This window comes from Heterodontus francisci, chromosome 11 (assembly GCF_036365525.1).
Source record: "Heterodontus francisci isolate sHetFra1 chromosome 11, sHetFra1.hap1, whole genome shotgun sequence".
Lineage (NCBI taxonomy): Eukaryota > Metazoa > Chordata > Chondrichthyes > Heterodontiformes > Heterodontidae > Heterodontus > Heterodontus francisci.
This window is the reverse complement of record NC_090381.1, coordinates 119,240,915-119,265,673: the sequence shown is the minus strand read 5'-3', so window position 1 is coordinate 119,265,673 and position 24,759 is coordinate 119,240,915. Positions and strand designations below refer to the sequence as shown.

Here is a 24,759-nt window from a genome sequence, read left to right as displayed (position 1 = left end):
TGTCCCACACAGTCTGTCCCCCGCAGCCTGTCCCACACAGTTTGTCCCACACAGCCTGTCCCACACAGCCTGTCCCACACAGTTTGTCCCACACAGTCTGTCCCCCGCAGCCTGTCCCACACAGTTTGTCCCACACAGCCTGTCCCACACAGTTTGTCCCACACAGTCTGTCCCCCGCAGCCTGTCCCACACAGTTTGTCCCACACAGTCTGTCCCCCGCAGCCTGTCCCACACAGCCTGTCCCACACAGTCTGTCCCCCGCAGCCTGTCCCACACAGTTTGTCCCACACAGTCTGTCCCCCGCAGCCTGTCCCACACAGCCTGTCCCACACAGCCTGTCCCACACAGTTTGTCCCACAGCCTGTCCCACACAGCCTGTCCCACACAGTTTGTCCCACACAGTCTGTCCCCCGCAGCCTGTCCCACACAGTTTGTCCCACACAGCCTGTCCCACACAGTTTGTCCCACACAGTCTGTCCCCCGCAGCCTGTCCCACACAGTTTGTCCCACACAGTCTGTCCCCCGCAGCCTGTCCCCCGCAGCCTGTCCCACACAGTTTGTCCCACACAGTCTGTCCCCCGCAGCCTGTCCCACACAGCCTGTCCCACACAGTCTGTCCCACACAGCCTGTCCCACACAGCCTGTCCCACACAGCCTGTCCCCCGCAGCCTGTCCCACACAGCCTGTCCCACACAGTCTGTCCCACGCAGCCTGTCCCCCGCAGCCTGTCCCACACAGCTTGTCCCACACAGCCTGTCCCACACAGCCTGTCCCCCGCAGCCTGTCCCACACAGTCTGTCCCACACAGTCTGTCTCTTGCAGCTGAAACTTGTGCTCTGATATGAAACCCAAATCCCAACCTATTTTTAAAAAGTATTTTTGAAGAAACTGAGTGACACGCATAGAGTTGTTAAATTTACACTTCTTTAATGAAATATAACAGCACGATGGGTCGAAGGGCCTGTTTCCGTGCTGTGTGACTCCATGAGCACCTTTAACAGGGCAGCTGGCTTTGGGGGGATCTCTGGGTGGGCATTCAGCCAGGAATAAACCCGGTTAGAGATATTTCAGGGTGCCTGCTGGGATAATATTTACAGCTTTGGCTGCCCTGTAAACCCGCTCTCAGATGGTTTTCATTTTAACAGCTTGTATTTAAATAGATTCACCGTTAACCCAATCAGCTCACTAACTCTGACAGTATTGCTCATCACTCTTTGTTTGTGGGAAACCAAGATGCCTTTTCTACCCCCATCCCACAACAGCAGCTATATATTGCCATTAACATAGAGAGACATCCCAAAGGTCTTCTCACAGGCATAATCAGACACAATGGAACACTGAGCCAAAGCAGACGTTAGGACATGTGACCAGAAGTTTGGTTTTAGGGAGTGTCTTAAAGGAGGAGAGAGAGATAACAACCTGGAGAGGTTTAGGGAGGGAATTCCAGATCTTAGGGCCCAGACAGCTGAAGGCACGGCCGCCAATGGTGGAGCGATTAAAATTGGGTATCCTCAAGAGGGCAGAGTTGGAGAAACAGAGACTTCAGAAGGAAGGTTATAGAACAGCGGGAGGGGCCAGGCATTTAAACAAGAGGATGAAACTTTTACATTTAAGGCATTGTTGAACTGAGAACTAATGTAGCTTAGTGATTGCAGAGGGTGATAGGTAAACGGGACTTGCTGCAAGTTAGGATGCAGTTTGGATGAGCCCATAGCGAATTGCTCTTTGTGGGATTTTGGTATGTGCAAGACGCTAGTTAGGCCACAGCTGGAGTACTGTGTACAGTTATCAGCACCACACTATTGGAAGGATGTGATTGCACTCGAGAGGGTGCAGAGGAGATTCACCCAGTGTTGGAGCATTTCAGCTATGAAGAGAGACTGGATAGGCTAGGGTTGTTTTCCTTGGAGCAGAGAAGGCTCAGGGTGGACCTGATTGAGGTATACAAAATTATGAGGGGCATTGATAGGAAGAAACATTTTCCCTTAGTGGAGGGATCAATAACCAGGGGGCATTGATTTAAGGTAAGGGGCAGGAGGTTTAGAGGGGATTTGAGGAAAATGTTTTTCACTCAGAGGTTGGTTGGAATCTGGAACACACTGCCTGAAGTGGTGGTAGAGGCAGGAACCCTCACAACATTTAAGGAGTATTTAGATGAGCACTTGAAACGCCATAGCATACAAGGCTACGGGCCAAGTGCTGGAAAATGAGATTAGATTAGCTTGGTGCTTGATGGCCAGCACAGACACGATGGGCCGAAGGGCCTGTTTCTGTGCTGTATAACTCGAAAACTCTATTGTCATGTTTCCCACATTCGCACAGTGACTTCACTTCACAAAGTACCTCATTGACTGTAAAAGTTTTGGGATGTTCTGAGGTTGTGAAAGGTGCTATATAATTGCAAGTCTTTCTTTGTTAAACTGAGCAAATCCCACAGCTGCTGAACAGGAGAGAGATCCAGCGACTGAGAGCAGATAAATCTGTGAAACCTCCAGCATGGGGCAGAACAGCAGTTAAACAGCAATCCAAAGATTCTGGAGAATATTAGCAAAGGGACTGAGTGTGGATTTGCAGAGTTTGGACTGTTGATGTGTCAGGGTTTGGCCACACCTCATTCGGAGCACAGCATTTAAATCTCGGCATCACATCACGAGACAGAGATTCCAGGTCTTGTGAAGCTGCAGAGCGGGCAATAAAGATTCCGGGTATCAGGAAATGTGCAGGAAGTTCAAAAAGCAGGAGATTGCACTGCGTAGAATTATTCAGCCATTAGACAAAATTAACTCGGGGAACTTTGTTGCTGTGATAAATGTGGAATCTTTTCCCATCTTCCCTTTATTCCTTTTTATAATCATCTTACATTTGTGCCCTCTCATTCCATCCAGCCATCCAATCTACCAACACATAGCGTTAGCATAACCTCATTTATAATCTTAAAGACCTGCAGTAGGTCATCATCTTTTAACCCTTGACTGGCTGGTGAAAAAAGTACAACAACTATTTACATTTATACAGCGCCATTAACAGACTAAAACATCCCGAGGTGCTTCACAGAACATGAGCAAAGAAAATTTGACACCAAGCCACATCAGGATGTATTAGGACAGGTGACCAAAAGCTTGGTCCAAGAGGGAGATTTGGAGTGAGAGGTGGAGAGGTTTAGGGAGGGAATTCCATAGCTTAGGGCCAGGTTCAGCTGAAGACAGAGTCGCCAATGACTGACTAAAATCAGGAATGCTCAGGAAGTCAGAATTGCAGAAGCGCAGAGATCTCAGAGGGTTGTGGGGCTGGAGGAGGTGGCATAAATAGGGAAGGGCAAAGCCATAGAGAGATTTGAATACAAGTTTCTCTTCATTGTTGTCGCCCTCATCCCTGGCAGTGCCCGAGTCAATCTACACTGCACTGTTCAACACCACCTCCCAGCTGTCGTACCCTTCCTTTAGTCGATGTGAAGGTTAAGAGGAGATTTAGAAGAGATGTTCAAAATTAATAGGGATTTTGATTGAGTAACTAAGGAGAAACTGATTCCAGTAGCAGGAAGGTTAGTAACCAGAGCACACAGATTTAATTTAATTGACAAGAGAGCTGGGAGGGAGATGAGGAGAAATCATTTTACACAGCGAGTTATGATGATCTGGAATGCGCTGCCTGAAAGGGCGGTGGAAAAAGATCGAATAATAACTTTCATAGAACATAGAACATTACAGTGCAGTACAGGCCCTTCAGCCCTCGATGTTGCGCCGACCTGTGAAACCATCTGACCTACACTATTCCATTTTCATCCATATGTCTATCCAATGACCACTTAAATGCCCTTAAAGTTGGCGAGTCTACTACTGTTGCAGGCAGGGCGTTCCACGCCCCTACTACTCTCTGTGTAAAGAAACTGCCTCTGACATCTGTCCTATATCTATCACCCCTCAACTTAAAGCTATGTCCCCTCGTGTTTGCCATCACCATCCGAGGAAAAAGACTCTCACTATCCACCCTGTCCAGCCCTCTGATTATCTTATATGTCTCTATTAAGTCACCTCTTCTCCTCCTTCTCTCTAACGAAAACAACCTCAAGTCCCTCAGCCTTTCCTCGTAAGACCTTCCCTCCATACCAGGCAACATCCTAGTAAATCTCCTCTGCACCTTTTCCAAAGCTTCCACATCCTTCCTATAATGCGGTGACCAGAACTGCACGCAATACTCCAGGTGCGGCCGCACCAGAGTTCTGTACAGCTGCAGCATGACCTCGTGGCTCCTAAACTCGATCCCCCTACTAATAAAAGCTAACACACCATATGCCTTCTTAACAGCTCTATTAACCTGGGTGGCAACTTTCAGGGATTTATGTACCTGGACACCAAGATCTCTCTGCTCATCTACACTACCAAGAATCTTCCCATTAGCCCAGTATTCTGCAATCCTGTTACTCCTTCCGAAGTGAATCACCTCACACTTTTCCGCATTAAACTCCATTTGCCATCTCTCAGCCCAGCTCTGCAGCCTATCTATGTCCCTCTGTAACCTACAACATCCTTCGGCACTATCCACAACTCCACCGACCTTCGTGTCATCCGCAAATTTACTAACCCACCCTTCTACACCCTCATCCAGGTCATTTATAAAAATGACAAACAGCAGTGGCCCCAAAACAGATCCTTGCGGTACACCACCAGTAACTAAACTCCAGGATGAACATTTACCATCAACCACCACCCTCTGTCTTCTTTCAGCTAGCCAATTTCTGATCCAAAGTACTAAATCACCTTCAATCCCATACTTCCGTATTTTCTGCAATAGCCTACCGTGGGGAACCTTATCAAACGCCTTACTGAAATCCATATAGACCACATCCACGGCTTTACCCTCATCCACCTGTTTGGTCACCTTGTCAAAAAACTCAATAAGGTTTATGAGGCACGACCTACCCTTCACAAAACCGTGCTGACTATCTCGAATGAACTTATTCTTTTCAAGATGATTATAAATCCTATCTCTTATAACCTTTTCCAACATTTTACCCACAACCGAAGTAAGGCTCACAGGTCTAGAATTACCAGGGCTGTCTCTACTCCCCTTCCTGAACAAGGGGACAACATTTGCTATCCTCCAGTCTTCCGGCACTATTCCTGTCGACAATGACGACATAAAAATCAAGGACAAAGGCTCTGCAATCTCCTCCCTGGCTTCCCAGAGAATCCTAGGATAAATCCCATCTGGCCCAGGGGACTTATCTATTTTCACACTTTCCAAAATTGCTAACTCCTCCTCCTTGTGAACCTCAATCCCATCTAGCCTAGTAGGCTGTATCTCAGTATTTCAAAAAGGAAATTGGATAAGTGCCTGAAATGGAAGATATTTTTAGAGCTATGGGGAAAGGGTGAGTGGTGGGACGAATTGGATAGCTCTTTCAAAGAGCTGGCCGAGGCAGGATGGGCCAAATGGCCTCCTTCATTCTATGATGTACTGTTGTTGTGTGAGGGAATGCAGTGAACTGTGACACACTGTGTACTGAATTCCACTCCCCGACCTTCTCCCTCTCCAAGCTGGGCTTACCAAAGTTGGTGTCAATTTAAGGGTAGTTTTAGGCTTTGTACTCTCACCTGCTATTAAATGAACTTTTGCTTCCCTGATCCATTTTACATGTAGTACATCAGCCAGCAGTGAGAGTGTATGTTCATCAGCCTGAACTGAGACTGCAGTCTGCCCAGAGTCGAAAGCCAGTGTCTGACCTCCTGCTTCCCGAACCCAGATCTTCCAGTTCCATTATCTAATTCAGTATTCCAGAACATCAAAACGTAAGAGATAGGAGCTGCTGTAGGCCATTCTGCCCTTCGAGCCTGCTCCACCATTCAATAAGATCATGGCTGATCGTCTTCCTCAACTCCAACCTCCTGAATATTTCTCCATATCTCTTAATTCTGGAGTACCCAAAAATCCATCGACCTCTGTCTAGCATACACTCAACATGAGCATGGGCCGAATGGCCTCCCTCTGTGCTAGAACAAATCTGTGATCTCTAGCTCTCTGCAGTTAAGAGTTCTAAAGGTTCACAATCTGCTGGATAAAAAGTGTCTAAATGGAGTAGAGGAACACAGGGATCTGGGGGCGCAGACACACAAATCAATAAAAGTAACGAACAAAACAATACCAAGCATTTGGGTTCATTTCCCGAGGGATAGAATTGAAAAGTAGAGAAGTTAACTTAAACTTGTATAGAACCTTAGTTGGACCACATTTGGAGTACAGTGAAGGGTCTGGGCTCCATGTTATAAAGTGGACATCAGAGGTGCTGGAGGAAGTGCAAGAAAGATTTATTAGAATGATACCAGAACTTGAGAGATTATAATGATCAGGAGAGACTGAACAAAATGAGGCTTTTTTTCTCCAGAAAGGAGAAAACTGAAGGGTGATCTGATGGAGGACATTAAGATTATGAAAGGGTTTGATAAAATAGACGGAGAGAAAATATTTCCACTTGTCGGGGAACCAGAACTTGGGGCCATCACTATAAGATAGTCACTAATAAATCCAATCGGGAATTCAGGAGAAACTTCTTTACCCAGAGAGTGGGGAGACTATGGAACTCACTCCCACAGGGAGTGGTTGAGGTGAACATCATAGATGCATTTAAGGGAAGGCTAGATAAACACTTGAGGGAGAAGGGAATAGGATATGTTGATGAGGTGAGGAGGAGGCGCGTGTGGAGCAGCTGGGCTGAATGGACTGTTTCTATGCTGTAAATATGCTGGAAAACTATAGTTTCAAGGATTCCTGGAGAGACTCTGAGGAGAATGCAGTGCTCTTTGTTTTTGAAATTGAATTTGAAGGTGAGTTGATAACCATTAAAAACATTTTCTTTCTTTCAGAATATCTACCAACCTCCACCTCCTGCTCCCATGACTGGTGCAGTTCCTACTCCGGCTCCTGCATTGAGTGCCACTGCTGTAAGACCAGAGGATGAGCTCGAACGTTTGACAAAAAGGATGTTGTATGACATGGAGAACCCACCATCTGATGATTACTTCGGTAAAGGAACTGAATGGCAGGATTACCTGATCCAATTCCAAATAATGAATTTAAGGAAGAGATTTCTCCTAACCTCTCTACTCAGTAACTTGGTGACAAATTGAAATCAACGACCCCCTTGTTCTTAACTCCCCTATTCACCTTCTCAAAACCCTTCATAATGTTAAAAACGTCTATTAAACCTACTATTTTCCTTATCTGTTCCAGTGGGAATAGTGCCAGTCTTTCCTCATAATTATAGTTTCCCATCGCTGGCATCATCCTGGAGAATCTACACTGTCCGCTCGCCATGGTTTTAATGTTCTTTCTATAATGGGACCCAAAACTGCACCCAATCTCTAACTGTGGCTTAACCACAGGTTTGTACAAATATATATCTTGTACTCTATCTACATAATCCCGCCCATTCCACATCAATCTTCAATTTGATGCCTCACTTAATAGTTTCTATTTAATTCCCAACTTGCTTATATTTTTACAAGAACAAAATACTGCGAATGCTGCAAACGTGAAATAAAAACAGAAAATACTGGAAACACTCAGCAGGTCAGGCAGCATCTGTGGAGAGAGAAGCAGTTAATATTTCAGGTCAATGACCTTTCATGAGAACAGTTGGAAGCTGTAAGCCAGCAGGGACAGGAGACGTTCTCCTCCAGCTGGGGACTAGAATCAAACTGTGTTCCCAAAGGTCAAAGGCTTACTTCACCTAGTCCTGAGATAAAATACATGTGAGCTGTATTCATTGGCAGCAGTGCTCTGTTGGAAGCATGAGCTAGTTACATGAATAGATTCACTACTTATCGGCCATGTATAAAATTAGCTTTCGGACAGGCTGCCTGAATGAGATCGAGGGAATGGAAAATTGGACGATTTTATATAATGGGTGATCGATCTGTAACACTCACTTTATACTCAGTCTGCAACTTGAAAATCTACCTCACAGTCTTAGTGAAATATGATGGAACCAGTGGGAGTGACAGCTCCCCCTCACAACATCCCTTTGTTTATGTTGTACAATTTGTTCTGTTGAGACTGAATGAACATTCTGCTCTGGCAATGCTGCTATTGAGTTGATGAGCACCCACAGATTGCAGCTCTCTGCCTGTACACTGGGGATGTTGCTGTCAGATGCTAAACCGTTGTTTAGCTCACATCATTCCAAGTGCTACAATTTCAGTGTTGTGAATGTTTTTTCAAGAATAGCAGGATACTTCCTAGGTTTGGCAGGGCTCCTGTGTTTCCAGGGAGAGGTTTAACTGTTTGTCTGTTTACATTGCTGGAGAACAGCACCATTACTAGTCTGCTGAAATAGCTTGGCTTTGCTCCATTTTTAAATCTTGGAATCACACGACAGAGAATGAGGCCATGCAGCTATTGTGCCTGTGCCAGCTCTTTGAAAGAACTATGCTATTAGTCCCATTCCCCTTCATTTCCACATAGCCCTGCAAACCTTTCCTTTTTATATGTCCAATTCCCTTCTGAAAGTTACTTTTGAATCTTCTTCCACCATTTGAGGAGTTAGGGTCCAAACTAAAATGCAGAACATCAAAGGTAATCATCTCCGGATTGTTACCTGAACAACGCACAAATTGGCACAGGGTCAAGCAAATTAGAGAACAGAATGCACGGCTCAAAGAATGATGTGGAAAGAAGGGGTTTCGATTCTTGGCACACTGGCATCAGTTCTCAGGGAAGTGGGAGCCATTCCGTTGGGATGGGCTTCACTTGAACTGGGTTGGGACCAGCGTCCTGGCCAATCGCATAACTAGGGCTGTGGGCAGTGATTTAAACTAACAGAGGTGGAGGAGGGTTTGGGTAAAGGGAAATTTAGAAATCCAAAAAGAGAGGGGTCAGGGCATCGGAGCAGGATAGTGATTGGGTATCTCCCAACAGAATGGGGCAGGAAGGGACAGAGAGTTTAACAAAAATGGTACATCAGCAAATAAGGTCATTGCAGGGAATAGAGATAAAATATGAAATTAAAGTTCCTTATCTGAATGCACATCTGTGATAAGATAGATGAACTAGTCACACAAACAGAGGTAAATGATCTAGATCTAATTGCCATTACCGAGACATGGTTACAAGGAAATCAAGGTTGGGAAATGAATATTCCAAGGTACGTGAAATTTCGGAGAGATAGACAGAATGGCAGAGGAGGAGGGATAGCCCTGATAGTAAAGGATAACATAAGGACATTAATAAGAAGGCATCGAACCTCAGAAGATCATGAAGTAGAATGAGTTTGGGTGGAAATTAGGAATAGCAGGAGTCAGAAAACACTGGTGGGAGGGAGTAGTTTACAGGCCCCCGAACAGTAGTTATATTATTGGACAGAACATTAAATGGGAAATTATTGGAGCTTGTAACAAAGGTAACGTATTAATTATAGGGGATTTGAATCTGCATATAGACTGGGACAATCAGATTGGCCACAGTGGTCTAGAAGATGAATTTGTAGAATGTTTTTGTGACAATTTCTTGGAGCAATACGTTGTAGAACCCACTAGGGATAAAGCTATCTTAGATCTCATATTGTGTAATGAATCAGGGTGAATAAGCAATGTCATAGTAAAAGATCCACTGGGAAATAGTGATCATAATACCATTGAATTTCATGTTATGTTTGGAAGTGATACATTTCAATCACAAATGAGAATCTTAAACTTAAACAAAGCCAATTACGAAGGTATGAGGGAGAACTGGCTAAGGTTAGTTGGGTAAATAGACTGGAAGGTATGGCAGTAAATGAACAGTGGGAAATATTTAAACACACAATTCAAAGGGTACAAAAACTCATCAAGGAAGACCCATCTGTGGCTCGCTCAGGAAGTTAAGGACAGTATTAGACTATTTGAAGAGGCTTACAATGTTGCAAAAAATAGTAGCAAGTCTGAGGATTGGGAGTGTTTTTGAAACCAGGAAAGGGCCACCAAAAAGTTAATAAAAAGGGAAAAAATAGAATATTAGAGTAAACTAGCCAACAATATAAAAGCAGATTGTAAGAGCTTTTATAAATACTAAATTGGTCCCTGGGATGAGGGGGTTGTCCTATGTTGAGAGGCTGAGTAAATTTGGCCTATACTCTCTGGAGTTTAGAAGAATGCGAATTTAAAATACTCATGGACAAAGACGAGAGTGGTCCTAAAGGAAGAGTGCTAAATTGGGGGAAGGCCAACTATACCAAAATTCGGCAGGAGCTGGGAAATGTAGATTGGGAGCAGCTGTTTGAAGGTAAATCCACATGTGATATGTGGGAGGCTTTTAAAGAGAGGTTGATTAGCGTTCAGGAGAGACATGTTCCTGTGAAAATGAGGGATAGAAATGGCAAGATTAGGGAACCATGGATGACAGGTGAAATTGTGAGACTAGCTAAGAGGAAAAAGGAAGCATACATAAGGTGTAGGCGGCTGATGAAAGACGAAGCTTTGAAAGAATATCGGGAATGTAGGACCAATCTGAAACGAGGAATTAAGAGGGCTAAAAGGGGTCATGAAATATCTTTAGCAAACAGGGTTAAGGAAAATCCCAAAGCCTTTTATTCATATATAAGGAGAAAGAGGGTAACTAGAGAAAGGATTGGCCCACTAAAGGACAAAGGAGGAATGTTATGCTTGGACTCAGAGAAAACGGGTGAGATTCTAAACGAGTACTTTGCATCGGTATTCAGCGAGGAGAGGGACATGACGGATGTTGAGGTTAGGAACAGATGTTTGATTACTCTAGGTCAAGTCGGCATAAGGAGGGAGGAAGTGTTGGGTATTCTAAAGGGCATTAAGGTGGACAAGTCCCCAGGTCCGGATGGGATCTATCCCAGGTTTCTGAGGGAAGCGAGAGAGGAAATAGCTGGGGCCTTAACAGATATCTTTGCAGCATCCTTAAACACGGGTGAGGTCCCGGAGGACTGGAGAATTGCTAATGTTGTCCCCTTGTTTAAGAAGGGTAGCAGGCATAATCCAGATAATTATAGACCGGTGAGCCTGACGTCAGTGGTAGGGAAGCTGCTGGAGAAGATACTGAGGGATAGGATCTATTCCCATTTGGAAGAAAATGGGCTCATCAGTGATAGGCAACATGGTTTTGTGCAGGGAAGGTCATGTCTTACCAACTTAATAGAATTCTTTGAGGAAGTGACAAAGTTGATTGATGAGGGAAGGGCTGTCGATGTCATATACATGGACTTCAGGAAGGCGTTTGATAAGGTTCCCCATGGCAGGCTGATGGAGAAAGTGAAGGCGCTTGGGGTCCAAGGTGTACTAGCTAGATGGATAAAGAACTGGCTGGGCAACAGGAGACAGAGAGTAGCAGTAGAGGGGAGTTTCTCAAAATGGAGACGTGTGACCAGTGGTGTTCCACAGGGATCCGTGCTGGGACCACTGTTGTTTGTGATATACATTAATGATTTGGAGGAAAGTATAGGTGGACTGATTAGCAAGTTTGCAGACGACACTAAGATTGGTGGAGTAGCAGATAGTGAAGGGGACTGTCAGAGAATACAGCAGAATATAGATAGATTAGAGAGTTGGGCAGAGAAATGGCAGATGGAGTTCAATCAGGGCAAATGCGAGGTGATGCATTTTGGAAGATCCAATTCAAGAGTGAACTATACAGTAAATGGAAAAGTCCTGGGGAAAATTGATGTCCAGAGAGATTTGGGTGTTCAGGTCCACTGTTCCCTGAAGGTGGCAACGCAGGTAAATAGAGTGGTCAAGAAGGCATACGGCATGCTTTCCTTCATCGGACGGGGCATTGAGTACAAGAGTTGGCAGGTCATGTTACAGTTGTATAGGACTTTGGTTCGGCCACATTTGGAATACTGCGTACAGTTCTGGTCGCCACATTATCAAAAGGATGTGGATGCTTTGGAGAGGGTGCAGAGGAGGTTCACCAGGATGTTGCCTGGTATGGAGGGCGCTAGCTATGAAGAGAGGTTGAGTAGATTAGGATTATTTTCATTAGAAAGACGGAGGTTGAGGGGGGACCTGATTGAGGTGTACAAAATCATGAGAGGTATAGACAGGGTGGACAGCAAGAGGCTTTTTCCCAGAGTGGGGGTTTCAATTACTAGAGGACACGAGTTCAAAGTGAAAGGGGAAATGTTTAGGGGGGATATGCGTGGAACGTTCTTTACGCAGAGGGTGGTGGGCACCTGGAACGCGTTGCCAGCGGAGGTGGTAGACGCGGGCACGATGGAGTCTTTTAAGATGTATCTAGACAGATACATGAATGGGCAGGAAGAAAAGAGATACAGAACCTAAGAAAATAGGCGACATGTTTAGAGAGAGGATCTGGATCGGCGCAGGCTTGGAAGGCCGAAGGGCCTGTTCCTGTGCTGTAATTATCTTTGTTCTTTGTTCTTTTTGATCTAATTGAGACATACAAGATTCTGAAAGGGCTTGATAGGGTAGAAGCTGAGAGATTGTTCCCACTGGTCAGGGAATCTAGAACATGGGAATACAGTCTCAGGATAAGAACATAAGAAGTAGGGGCAGGAGTAGGCCATTCAGCCCCTTAAGCCTGTCCCACCGTTCAATAAGATCATGGCTGATCTGCCCCAGACCTCAACTCCTCTTTTGTGTCAGGTCCTCGCAGCCCTCAACTCCCCAATATTTCAAAAATCTATCTGCCTCCTCTATAAATACTTTCAGTGATCGAGCCTCAACAACTCTCTGGGGTAGAGAATTCCAGACATTCACTACCCTCTGAGAGAAGAAATTCCTTCGCATCTCAGTTTTAAATGAGTGTCCCCTTATTCGGTAACTATGTCCCCTAGTTCAAGATTTCCTCCACGAGTGGAAACATCTTCTCAAAATCTACCCTGTCAAGCCCCCTCAGAATCTTATATGTTTCAATAAAATCACCCCTCATTCTTCTAAACTCTAATGAATAAAGGCCTAACCTGTTCAGCCGTTCTTGATAAGTCAACCCCTTCATCTCAGGAATCAGCCCAGTGTATCTCTTTTGAACTGCCTCCAATTATATCCTTTCTTAAATATGGGGACCAAAACATCCAAGCTAGGGGCTTGGATGGGGCAGAATTTGTAAGGAGCATGCAGGAGGGCCTCTTGAAACAATATGTAGATAGTCCAACTGGGGATGGGGCCGTACTGGACCTGGTATTGGGGAATGAGCCCGGCCAGGTGGTCGAAGTTTCAGTAGGGGAGCATTTCGGGAACAGTGACCATAATTCCATAAGTTTTAAGGTACTTGTGGATAAGGATAAGAGTAGTCCCCGGGTGAAGGTGCTAAATTGGGGGAAGGCTAATTATTACAATATTAGGCAGGAACTAAAGAATTTAGATTGGGGGCGGCTGTTTGAGGGTAAATCAACATCTGACATGTGGGAGTCTTTCAAACGTCAGTTGATTAGAATCCAGGACCAGCATGTTCCTGTGAGGAAGAAGGATAAGTTTGGCAGGTTTCAGGAACCTTGGATAACGTGGGATATTGTGAGCCTCGTCAAAAAGAAAAAGGAAGCATTCGTAAGGGCTGGAAGGCTAGGAACAGACGAATCCCTTGAGGAATATAAAGACAGTAGGAAGGAGCTTAAGCAAGGAGTCAGGAGGGCTAAAAGGGGTCATGAAAAGTCATTGGCAAACAGGATTAAGGAAAATCCCAAGGCTTTTTACACGTATATAAAGAGCAAGAGGGTAACCAGGGAAAGGGTTGGCCCACTCAAGGACAGAGAAGGGAATCTATGTGTGGAGCCAGAGGAAATGGGCGAGGTACTAAATGAGTACTTTGCATCAGTATTCACCAAAGAGAAGGACTTGGTGTATGATGAGCCGAGGGAAGGGAGTGTAGATAGTCTCAGTCATCTCATTATCGAAAAGGAGGAGGTGTCTTGCAAAGCATTAAGGTAGATAAGTCCCCAGGGCCTGATGGGATCTACCCCAGAATACTGAGGGAGGCAAGGGAGAAATTGCTGGGGCCTTGACAGAAATCTTTGCATCCTCATTGGCTACAGGTGAGGTCCCAGAGGACTGGAGAATAGCCAATGTTGTTCCTTTGTTTAAGAAGGGTAGCAAGGATAATCCAGGATATTATAGGCTGGTGAGCCTTATGTCAGTGGTAGGGAAATTATTAGAGAGGATTCTTCGGGACAGGATTTACTCCCATTTGGAAACAAACGAACTTATTAGTGAGAGGCAGCATGGTTTTGTGAAGGGGAGGTCGTGTCTCACTAATTTGATTGAGTTTTTTGAGGAAGTGACAAAGATGATTGATGAAGGAAGGGCAGTGGATGTTATCTATATGGACTTCAGTAAAGCCTTTGACAAGGTCCCTCATGGCAGACTGGTGCAAAAGGTGAAGTCACACAGGATCAGAGGTGAGCTGGCAAGATGGATACAGAACTGGCTCGGTCATAGAAGACAGAGGGTAGCAGTGGAAGGGTGATTTTCTGAATGGAGGGATGTGACTAGTGGTGTTCCGCAGGGATCAGTGCTGGGACCTTTGCTGTTTGTAGTGTATATAAATGATTTAGAGGAAAATGTAGCTGGTCTGATTAGTAAGTTTGCGGACGACACAAAGGTTCATTGCAGCAGCTTTTTCGGGAGCAGAGAGTGCGAGCGAGTGAGCAGCTGGGAAGGTCAGTTTAAAGTAAACTTAATTTCCTTTTGTTTTCGGCGGAGACCAGGGGGCTGCTGGGTAAGTAAAACCCTATATATTTGGGCCGTTTCTGAACCCGAGACACTACACCTGTAGTGTCTCCCACCCGCCCTCCTCCTCTAACCAAAAAAAAGGACTCGGTGGTGTGTAGATAAGGTAAGCCTTTTTCTATTTCTCTTTTTTGTTTTATTGTGTGATTGGTTAAAAACTTTTCGTTCCTTTTTCATTTAACTAAGTTTAAGCTTAAGATTAAAAATGGCAGGAGATCTCAGACCCGTGTTATGCTCCTCTTGCTCAATGTGGGAGCTCAGGGACATGGCTGATGTCCCTGACTCCTTCATGTGCAGGAGGTGTGTCCAACTGCAGCTCTTGTTAGACCGCATGACGGCTCTGGAGCTGCGGATGGACTCACTTTGGAGCATCCGCGATGCTGAGGAGGTCGTGGATAGCACGTTTAGCGAATTGGTCACACCGCAGATTAGGATTGCTGAGGGAGAAAGGGAATGGGTGACCAAAAGGCAGAGAAAGAGCAGGAAGGCAGCGCAGGTGTCCCCTGCGGTCATCTCCCTCCACAACAGGTATACCGTTTTGGATACTGTTGAGGGAGATGGCTCACCAGGGGAAGGCAGCAGTAGCCAGGTTCATGGCACCGTGGCTGGCTCTGCTGTTCAGAAGGGCAGCAAAAAGAGTGGAAGGGCTATAGTCGTAGGGGATTCGATTGTAAGGGGAGTAGATAGGCGGTTCTGTGGTCGAAAACGAGACTCCCGAATGGTATGTTGCCTCCCAGGTGCACGGGTCAGGGATGTCTCAGATCGGCTGCAGAACATTCTGAAGGGGGAGGGTGAACAGCCAGTTGTCGTTGTGCACATAGGCACCAATGATATAGGTAAAAAACGGGATGAGGTCCTACAAGCAGAATTTAGGGAGTTAGGAGCCAAGTTAAAAAGTAGGACCTCAGAGGTAGTAATCTCAGGATTGCTACCAGTGCCACGTGATAGTCAGAGTAGAAATGAAAGAATAGTCAGGATGAATGCGTGGCTTGAGAGATGGTGCAGGAGGGAGGGGTTCAGATTTTTGGGACATTGGGACCGGTTCTGGGGGAGGTGGGACTATTACAAATTGGACGGTCTACACTTGGGCCGGACTGGAACCAATGTCCTTGGGGGTGCTTTTGCTAACTCTGTTGGGGAGGGTTTAAACTAATGTGGCAGGGGGATGGGAACCAAATGAGGTCAGTGGAGAGTAAGGATGTAGTAACTAAAGCCTGTAAGGAACTAGATAATGAAGTCAGCGTGACTAAGGGAAAGAGTAGGCAGGGAGCAGATGATGAAAGCAAAGGGACTGGTGGTCTGAGGTGTATTTGTTTTAATGCAAGAAGTGTAATAGGTAAGGCAGATGAACTTAGGGCCTGGATTAGTACCTGGGAGTATGATGTTATTGCTATTACTGAGACTTGGTTAAGGGAAGGGCATGATTGGCAACTAAATATCCCAGGATACCGATGCTTCAGGCGGGATAGAGAGGGAGGTAAAAGGGGTGGAGGAGTTGCATTACTGGTCAAAGAGGATATCACAGCTGTGCTGAAGGAAGGCACTATGGAGGACTCGAGCTGTGAGGCAATATGGGCAGAACTCAGAAATAGGAAGGGTGCGGTAACAATGTTGGGGCTGTACTACAGGCCTCCCAACAGCGAGCGTGAGATAGAGGTACAAATATGTAAACAGATTATGGAAAGCTGTAGGAGCAACAGGGTGGTGGTGATAGGAGATTTTAATTTTCCCAACATTGACTGGGATTCACTTAATGTTAGAGGTCGAGATGGAGCAAAATTTGTGGGGAGCGTCCAGGAGGGCTTTCTAGAGCAGTATGTAAATAGTCCAACTCGGGAAGGGGCCATACTGGACCTGGTGTTGGGGAATGAGCCCGGCCAGGTGGTTGAAGTTTCAGTAGGGGACTACTTTGGGAATAGTGATCACAATTCCGTAAGCTTTAAAATACTCATGGACAAAGACGAGAGTGGTCCGAAAGGAAGAGTGCTAAATTGGGGGAAGGCCAACTATACCAAAATTCGGCAGGAGCTGGGAAATGTAGATTGGGAGCAGCTGTTTGAAGGTAAATCCACATGTGATATGTGGGAGGCTTTTAAAGAGAGGTTGATTAGCGTGCAGGAGAGACATGTTCCTGTGAAAATGAGGGATAGAAATGGCAAGATTAGGGAACCATGGATGACAGGTGAAATTGTGAGACTAGCTAAGAGGAAAAAGGAAGCACACATAAGGTCTAGGAGGCTGAAGAAAGACGAAGCTTTGAAAGAATATCGGGATTGTAGGCGCAATCTGAAACGAGGAGTTAAGAGGGCTAAAAGGGGTCATGAAATATCTTTAGCAAACAGGGTTAAGGAAAATCCCAAAGCCTTTTATTCATATATAAGGAGCAAGAGGGTAACTAGAGAAAGGATTGGCCCACTCAAGGACAAAGGAGGAAAGTTATGCGTGGAGTCAGAGAAAATGGGTGAGATTCTAAATGAGTACTTTGCATCGGTATTCACCGAGGAGAGGGACATGACGGATGTTGAGGTTAGGGACAGATGTTTGATTACACTAGGTCAAGTCGGCATAAGGAGGGAGGAAGTGTTGGGTATTCTAAAAGGCATTAAGGTGGACAAGTCCCCAGGTCCGGATGGGATCTATCCCAGGTTACTGTGGGAAGCGAGAGAGGAAATAGTTGGGGCCTTAACAGATATCTTTGCAACATCCTTAAACATGGGTGAGGTCCCGGAGGACTGGAGAATTGCTAATGCTGTCCCCTTGTTTAAGAAGGGTAGCAGGGATAATCCAGGTAATTATAGACCGGTGAGCCTGACGTCAGTGGTAGGGAAGCTGCTGGAGAAGATACTGAGGGATAGGATCTATTCCCATTTTGAAGAAAATGGGCTTATCAGTGATAGGCAACATGGTTTTGTGCAGAGAAGGTCATGTCTTACCAACTTAATAGAATTCTTTGAGGAAGTGACAAAGTTGATTGATGAGGGAAGGGCTGTAGATGTCGTATACATGGACTTCAGTAAGGCGTTTGATAAGGTTCCCCATGGTAGGCTGATGGAGAAGGTGAAGACGCATGGGGTCCAGGGTGTACTAGCTGGATGGATAAAGAACTGGCTGGGCAACAGGAGACAGAGAGTAGCACTGGAAGGAAGTTTCTCAAAATGGAGACATGTGACCAGTGGTGTTCCACAGGGATCCGTGCTGGGACCACTGTTGTTTGTGATATACATAAATGATTTGGAGGAAAGTATAGGTGGTCTGATTAGCAAGTTTGCAGACGACACTAAGATTGGTGGAGTAGCAGATAGTGAAGGGGACTGTCAGAGAATACAGCAGAATATAGATAGACTGGAGAGTTGGGCAGAGAAATGGCAGATGGAGTTCAATCAGGGCAAATGCGAGGTGATGCATTTTGGAAGATCCAATTCAAGAGTGAACTATACAGTAAATGGAAAAGTCCTGGGGAAAATTGATGTACAGAGAGATTTGGGTGTTCAGGTCCATTGTTCCCTGAAGGTGGCAACGCAGGTCAATAGAGTGGTCAAGAAGGCATACGGCATGCTTTCCTTCATCGGACGGGGTATTGAGTACAAGGGTTGGCAGGTCATGTTACAGTTGTATAGGACTTTGGTTCGGCCACATTTGGAATACTGCGTGCAGTTCTGGTCGCCACATTACCAAAAGGATGTGGATGCTTTGGAGAGGATGCAGAGGAGGTTCACCAGGATGTTGCCTGGTATGGAGGGCGCTAGCTATAAAGAGAGGTTGAGTAGATTAGGATTATTTTCATAAGAAAGACGGAGGTTTAGGGGGACCTGATTGAGGTGTACAAAATCATGAGAGGTATCGACAGGTTGGATAGCAAGAAGCTTTTTCCCAGAGTGGGGGATTCAATTACTAGGGGACACGAGTTCAAAGTGAAAGGGGAAAAGTTTAGGGGGGATATGCGTGGAAAATTCTTTACGCAGAGGGTGGTGGGTGCCTGGAACGCGTTGCCAGCGGAGGTGGTAGACGCGGGCACGATAGCGTCTTTTAAGATGTATCTAGACAGACACATGAATGGGCAGGAAGTAAAGAGATACAGACCCTTAGAAAATAGGCGACAGGTTTAGATAGAGGATTTGGATCGGCGTAGGCTTGGAGGGCCGAAGGGCCTGTTCCTGTGCTGTAATTTTCTTTGTTCTTTGTTCTTTGGTGGAGTTGCGGATAGTGATGAGGATTGTCAGAGGATACAGCAGGATATAGATCGGTTGGAGACTTGGGCGGAGAAATGGCAGATGGAGTTTTATCTGGACAAATGTGAGGTAATGCATTTTGGAAGGTCTAATACAGGTGGGAAGTATACAGTAAATGGCAGAACTCTTAGGAGTGTTGACAGGCAGAGAGATCTGGGAGTACAGGTCCACAGGTCACTGAAAGTGGCAACGCAGGTGGATAAGGTAGTCAAGAAGGCATACGGCATGCTTGCCTTCATCGGTCGGGGCATAGAGTATAAAAATTGGCAAGTCATGCTGCAGCTGTACAGAACTTTAGTTAGGCCTCACTTAGAATATTGCGTGCAATTCTGGTCGCCACACTACCAGAAGGACATGGAGGCTTTGGAGAGGGCACAGAGGAGGTTTACTAGGATGTTGCCTGGTCTGGAGGGCATTAGCTATGAGGAGAGGTTGGATAAACTCGGATTGTTTTCACTGGAACAACGGAGGTGGAGGGGCGACATGATAGAGGTTTACAAAATTATGAGCGGCATGGACAGAGTGGATAGTCAGAAGCTCTTTCCCAGGGTGGAAGAGTCAGTTACTAGGGGACATAGGTTTAAGGTGAGAGGGGCAAAGTTTAGAGGGTATGTGCGAGGTAAGTTTTTTACACAGAGGGTGGTGAGTGCCTGGAACTTGCTGCCAGGGGAGGTGGTGGAAGCAGGTACGATAGCGACGTTTAAGAGGCATCTTGACAAATACATGAATAGGATGGGAATAGAGGGATACGGACCCCGGAAGTGCAGAAGGTTTTGGTTTAGACAGGCATCAAGATCGGCGCAGGCTTGGAGGGCCGAATGGCCTGTTCCTGTGCTGTACTGTTCTTTGTTCTTTGTTCACGGTCACCCAGGTGCGGCCTCACCAACACCCTGTCCAGTTGTAACAAGACTTCCCTATTTTAAAACTCTAACCCCCTAGCAATACAGGCCAAAATTCCATTTGCCTTCTTAATTACTTGCTGCACTTGCATGCTAACTTTTGTGTTTCATGCACAAGAACACCCAGATCCCTCTGTACTGCACTTTTTTAAGTCTCTCTCCATTTAAATAGTCTGCCTTTTGATTCTTCCTGCCAAAGTGCATGACCTCACACTTTCCTACATTAAACTCCATCTGCCAAGTTTTTACCCACTCACTGAACCTATCTATATCGTCTTGCAGATTCCTTCTGTGTCCTCATCACAACATGCCCTCCCACCTATTTTTGTGTCGTCAGCAAACTTGGATATATTACACTCTGCCCCCTCCTCCAAGTCATTAATATAGATAGTAAATAATTGAGGCCCTAGGACTGATCCTTGTGGCTCTTCACTAGTTGCATCTTTCCAACCTGAAAAGACCCATTAATCCCGACTCTGCCTTCTGTGAGTTAACCAATCCTCAATCCATGTTAATACATTTCCCCCAATACCGTGAGCTCCTATCTTGTGCAATAATTCAGGACTGAGATGAGGCGACTTTACTGCAGACAAAGGGTTGTAAATCTTTGGAATTCTCCACCCCGAAGGATGGATGATCCATCATTGAATATATTTAAGGCTGGGACAGACAGATTTTTGGTCTCTCAGGGAATCAAGAGATATGGGGAGTGGGCAGGAAAGTGGAATTGAAGCCCGAGATCAGCCATGATTGTATTGAATGGTGGAGCAGGCTCGATGGGCCATATGGTCTACTTCTGTCCTATTTCTTGTTTTCGTGTCTTCACCATTTCAGACAGTGCATTCCAGATCATGAAGGGAAGAGTAAATAATTGTTTCCCTTCCCAAACAAGAGGCAGCTGGAATTTGAAAGTGAGACGTTATGCTTCAGTTGTGCAGAGCTGTGGTCAGACCCTACCTGGAGTAACTGCATTCAGTTCAGGGTACCACACCTCAGGTAGGATATTTTGGCCTTGGAGAGAGTGCACTGCAGATCCATCACTATAATACTGGGACTAAAAGGGTTAAATGATGAGGACAGGTTGCACAGACTAGGCTTGTATTCCCTTGATTTTCAAAAGTTGAGGACTGATCAAATTGAGTTATTTAAAATGATAAAAGGATTCAATAGGGTAGATAGAGAGAAACTATTTCCTCTGCTGGGGGGGAGTCCAGAACAAGAGACTAATTTTAAAATTGGAGCCAGGCCATTCAGGGGTGAAATCATGGAGCACTTTTTCACACAAAGGGTAGTAGAATTCTGGAATTTTCTCCCCCAAAAAAGGCTGTAGATGTTGGGGGTCAGTTGGAGCTTTCAAAACTGAGAAAGATAAAGAATAATAAAGGATCAATCACACTAATAGGTGTAGTCTTCAGGCCACCTATTGGTGGAAGGGAGGTGGAGGAAGAAATATAAAACAAATTAGGACAATTAGTAAAAAAAAAAGAACAATAATAGTGGGGGATTCCATCCACCCCAAAATTAATTAGCTAGAAGAAGTAGGTAAAGGGGATGAGGGACTGGAGACTAAGTGTGTACAGGACTGCTCTCTAACCCCTTTATATAAGAAGCCCAATGAAGGAAGATTTGCTATTGGATCTGGTAATGGGGAATGAACCAGAGCAGATAAGAGAACTAAAAGTAGGGGAACATCTAGGTAATAGTGACCATAACATAATACAGTTTAAGATATTAATTGAGAAGGACATAAGTATGACAAAGACTCGGGTAATTGGAGAAAAAACAATTTTGATGGGTTGAGAATAGAACTTAGGAAAATAAAATGAACAACACAATTGGCAAACAATGATGTAGGACAGCAATAGGAAACGTTTAAAACAGTTCAACAAAGTCCAGGAAAAATGTACTCCACTAATAAAAAGAACAAACTAAACACTCAGGAGACACCATGGATGAATAAAGACATAAGGGAAAAATTAAGGTAAGGAAAGAGACATGCACTAAGTAAATGGACAGCAGGGGAGAGAATGGCAAGGGAGAATATGAAGAGATTAAGAGAGAAGTAAAAAAAAAAATTAGTAAGACAAAAAGGAACTACGAAATTAAATTATTGGGGAACATAAAACAAAGTAGTGGAATATTTTACAGGCGCACCAATAAATAAAAGTTGGGATGGGAATAGAGCCACTAAGGGACAAGCAGCATAAAATCACAGGCAGCAATAGTCAAATGGCAGAAATATTAAATAATTATTTTGCTTCAGTATTTACCAGCGAGATGGATCACATGACATTGGAAGATGAGATTAGAAATGATAAAACCTCATTTAAAATAAAAAGAGGATAAATATTAAATAAACTAATCAAACACAAAAAGAATAAAACCCCGGTCTGGATGGATTGCATCTGTGCATTTTCAAACAGAAGTGATAGCGGAGGCAACATTACATGAGAAAAAGGTGTAGTGTCAGAGGACTGGTGGATAGCTAACATAAGATTTTAAGAGTCCGCCATCGCTCTCGGTGGCGAGCTCAAAAAATGGTGTCACACACCTACACACCGTAGAGCTGCCGTGATCTCCTGCACGGTGGCTCATTTAAATAGCCAGGGCAGCCTGCCCCCCCACCTCCCCCCCCCACCAATCATGTGGAGAGGGCGGGCTGTCCGACACCAGCAATGGCGTCAGCTGCCTGTGTGCAGGCACTGGTGCCATTTTTAAAGGGCAGCTAGCCCTGTTGACATAAATATATAATTTTTAGAGATACAGCCTGCCCAAATGTATCAAATAAAATTATTTCGCCCCTTTCCGGCCCCAATAACAATTACATTAACAATTTGCCCTACCCCCCAAAACACTTACCTTTTAAATCTGACCTTCTCCCCTCCCCCCGCACAAGACTGCACAAAGTTGAAAGTTCACCCCTTCCCACCATCCCTTACACTCTCCCTCCAACCCCGCACTGGAAATCTTAACACTCTCCCCCCTCCCCACTAGTGTCACACCGGCTTTTCCCAAACAGGGAATTGAAGGTGCGGGAGTGCCAGCTGCCACACTGAGGATTGCGGCGGGCCCAGAGGATTGAAGGTAAGTTTATGCTAATATATTCATTTTATTGATTTAAATATGTAGACGCAGGTCCCATCACCCAGCAGCGGGGGGCCCTCCAAGGAGACTTGCCACCGCCAGGAGGATCAAGCTGGGCCCTCCCAGCGTCAAACTCCGTGGCGGGCCTCTGCCGCAACCATCTTCCAGCCCCCCCACCTCAGATCCCGAGGATGTGAGCATGGTAAAATCTAGCCCATTATATCTATATTTAGGAACATGTCCAGGGAACTATAGACAAATCAGTTTAACATCAGTGTTGGGAAAATAATCAATTCTTTACTAAAGGACTGAAAGGAAAAACATCTAGGAAACCAAAAATATAATAATGAATAGTCAGCATAGATTTCAAAAGGGAAAGTCATGTTTGACCAACCTCATTGAATTATTTGAAGTAGTAACAGAGAGAGTAGGCATGGGTAATGTAATAGATGTAATATATTTAGATTTCCAAAAAGGTATTTAATAAGCCGCCACATAGCAGACTAATAAATAAGGTCAGAGCATGCAGAGTCTGAGGCCAAGTAGCAGAATGGATAGCTAGCTGGCTGCAAGGCGTAAAGTAGAAAGTAGGGGTAAACGAAAGTTATTCAGAGTCGAAGAAAGTGGAAAGTGATCAATTCCAGGACGACTGTTGTTCATAATTTATATTAATGATTGAGACTTCGGAATCAAAAGCTCAATTTCTAAATTTACAGAGGATGCCAAATTGGGGAGGATAGTCAATATTGAGGAGGACCGCAACAAATTACAAGAAGACATTAATAAACTTGTAGAATGTGCACTTGTAGAACGGCACAGATACGATGGGCCGAAGGGCCTGTTTCTGTGCTGTATAACTCTATGACTCTATAAAATTGGCAAATGAATTTCAACATAGATAAGGGTAAACAATTTACTTTTTGGTAAGAAGAATAAGGAAGTCACACATTACTTGGAAAATAAGGGTCTAAATGGAATAGAGGAGCAAAGGGATCTGGAAGTACAAATAAAAATAACTAAAAGTAGTGATGGATGTTAATAAGGCCATAAAAAAGCAAACCAAACATTAGGATTTATTTCTAGAGGGACAGAATTGAAAAAGTAAGGAAGTAATGCTAAATCTGTATAGAACCTGAGTTAGATCACACTTGCAGTACTATGAAAAGTTCTGATCTCCAGATCATAGAAAGGATATAGAGGCACTGGAGAGGGTGCAAAAAAGAGCTACAAGGATGATGTCATAACTGCAAGGTATACCTATCAGGAAAGGATGAACAGGCTGGGTCTCTTTTAGTTAAGTTTAGCTTAGTGATACAGCACTGAAACAGGCCCTTCAGCCCACCGAGTCTGTGCCGACCATCAACCACCCATTTATACTAATCCTACACTAATTCCATATTCCTACCACATCCCCACCTGTCCAAATATTCCCCTACCACCTACCTATACTAGGGGCAATTTATAATGGCCAATTAACCTATCAACCTGCAAGTCTTTGGCATGCGGGAGGAAACCGGAGCACCCGGAGAAAACCCACGCAGACACAGGGAGAACTTGCAAACTCCACACAGGCAGTACCCAGAATTGAACCCGGGTCGCTGGAGCTGTGAGGCTGCACATCTCCCACAAACAGTAATGAGATTAATGACCAGATAATCTGTTTTAGTGATGTAGGATGAGGGATAAGTATTGACTAGGACACTGGGTCGAACTCCTTGGCACTTCTTCCAATTGTGCCATGGAATCTTTTATATCCACCTTAGAGAGCAGAGGGAGCTTCGCTTAAACGTCTCACCTGAAAGAGAACTTGATGGTTTAACTCAAGCTCTGACATTTCCCCTACACTGAAAATGTTAATTCCTTGTA

General features: G+C 44.9%; 1 protein-coding gene across 11 annotated transcripts in view; it reads left to right on the top strand.

Annotated features, from left to right (window-relative positions):
* Positions 1–24,759, top strand: part of lpp (LIM domain containing preferred translocation partner in lipoma) — a 621,439-nt gene that overhangs the window by 481,859 nt on the left and 114,821 nt on the right. For all 11 annotated transcript variants that reach the window (XR_010976005.1, XM_068042851.1, XM_068042848.1 and 8 more), the window contains one exon: positions 6,861–7,020. Coding sequence is in view for 10 of the 11 variants with exons in the window: in XM_068042851.1 (XP_067898952.1) it covers positions 6,861–7,020 (160 nt within the window). In the remaining variant the exon portion in view is untranslated. The remainder of the gene's footprint in view (positions 1–6,860; positions 7,021–24,759) is intronic.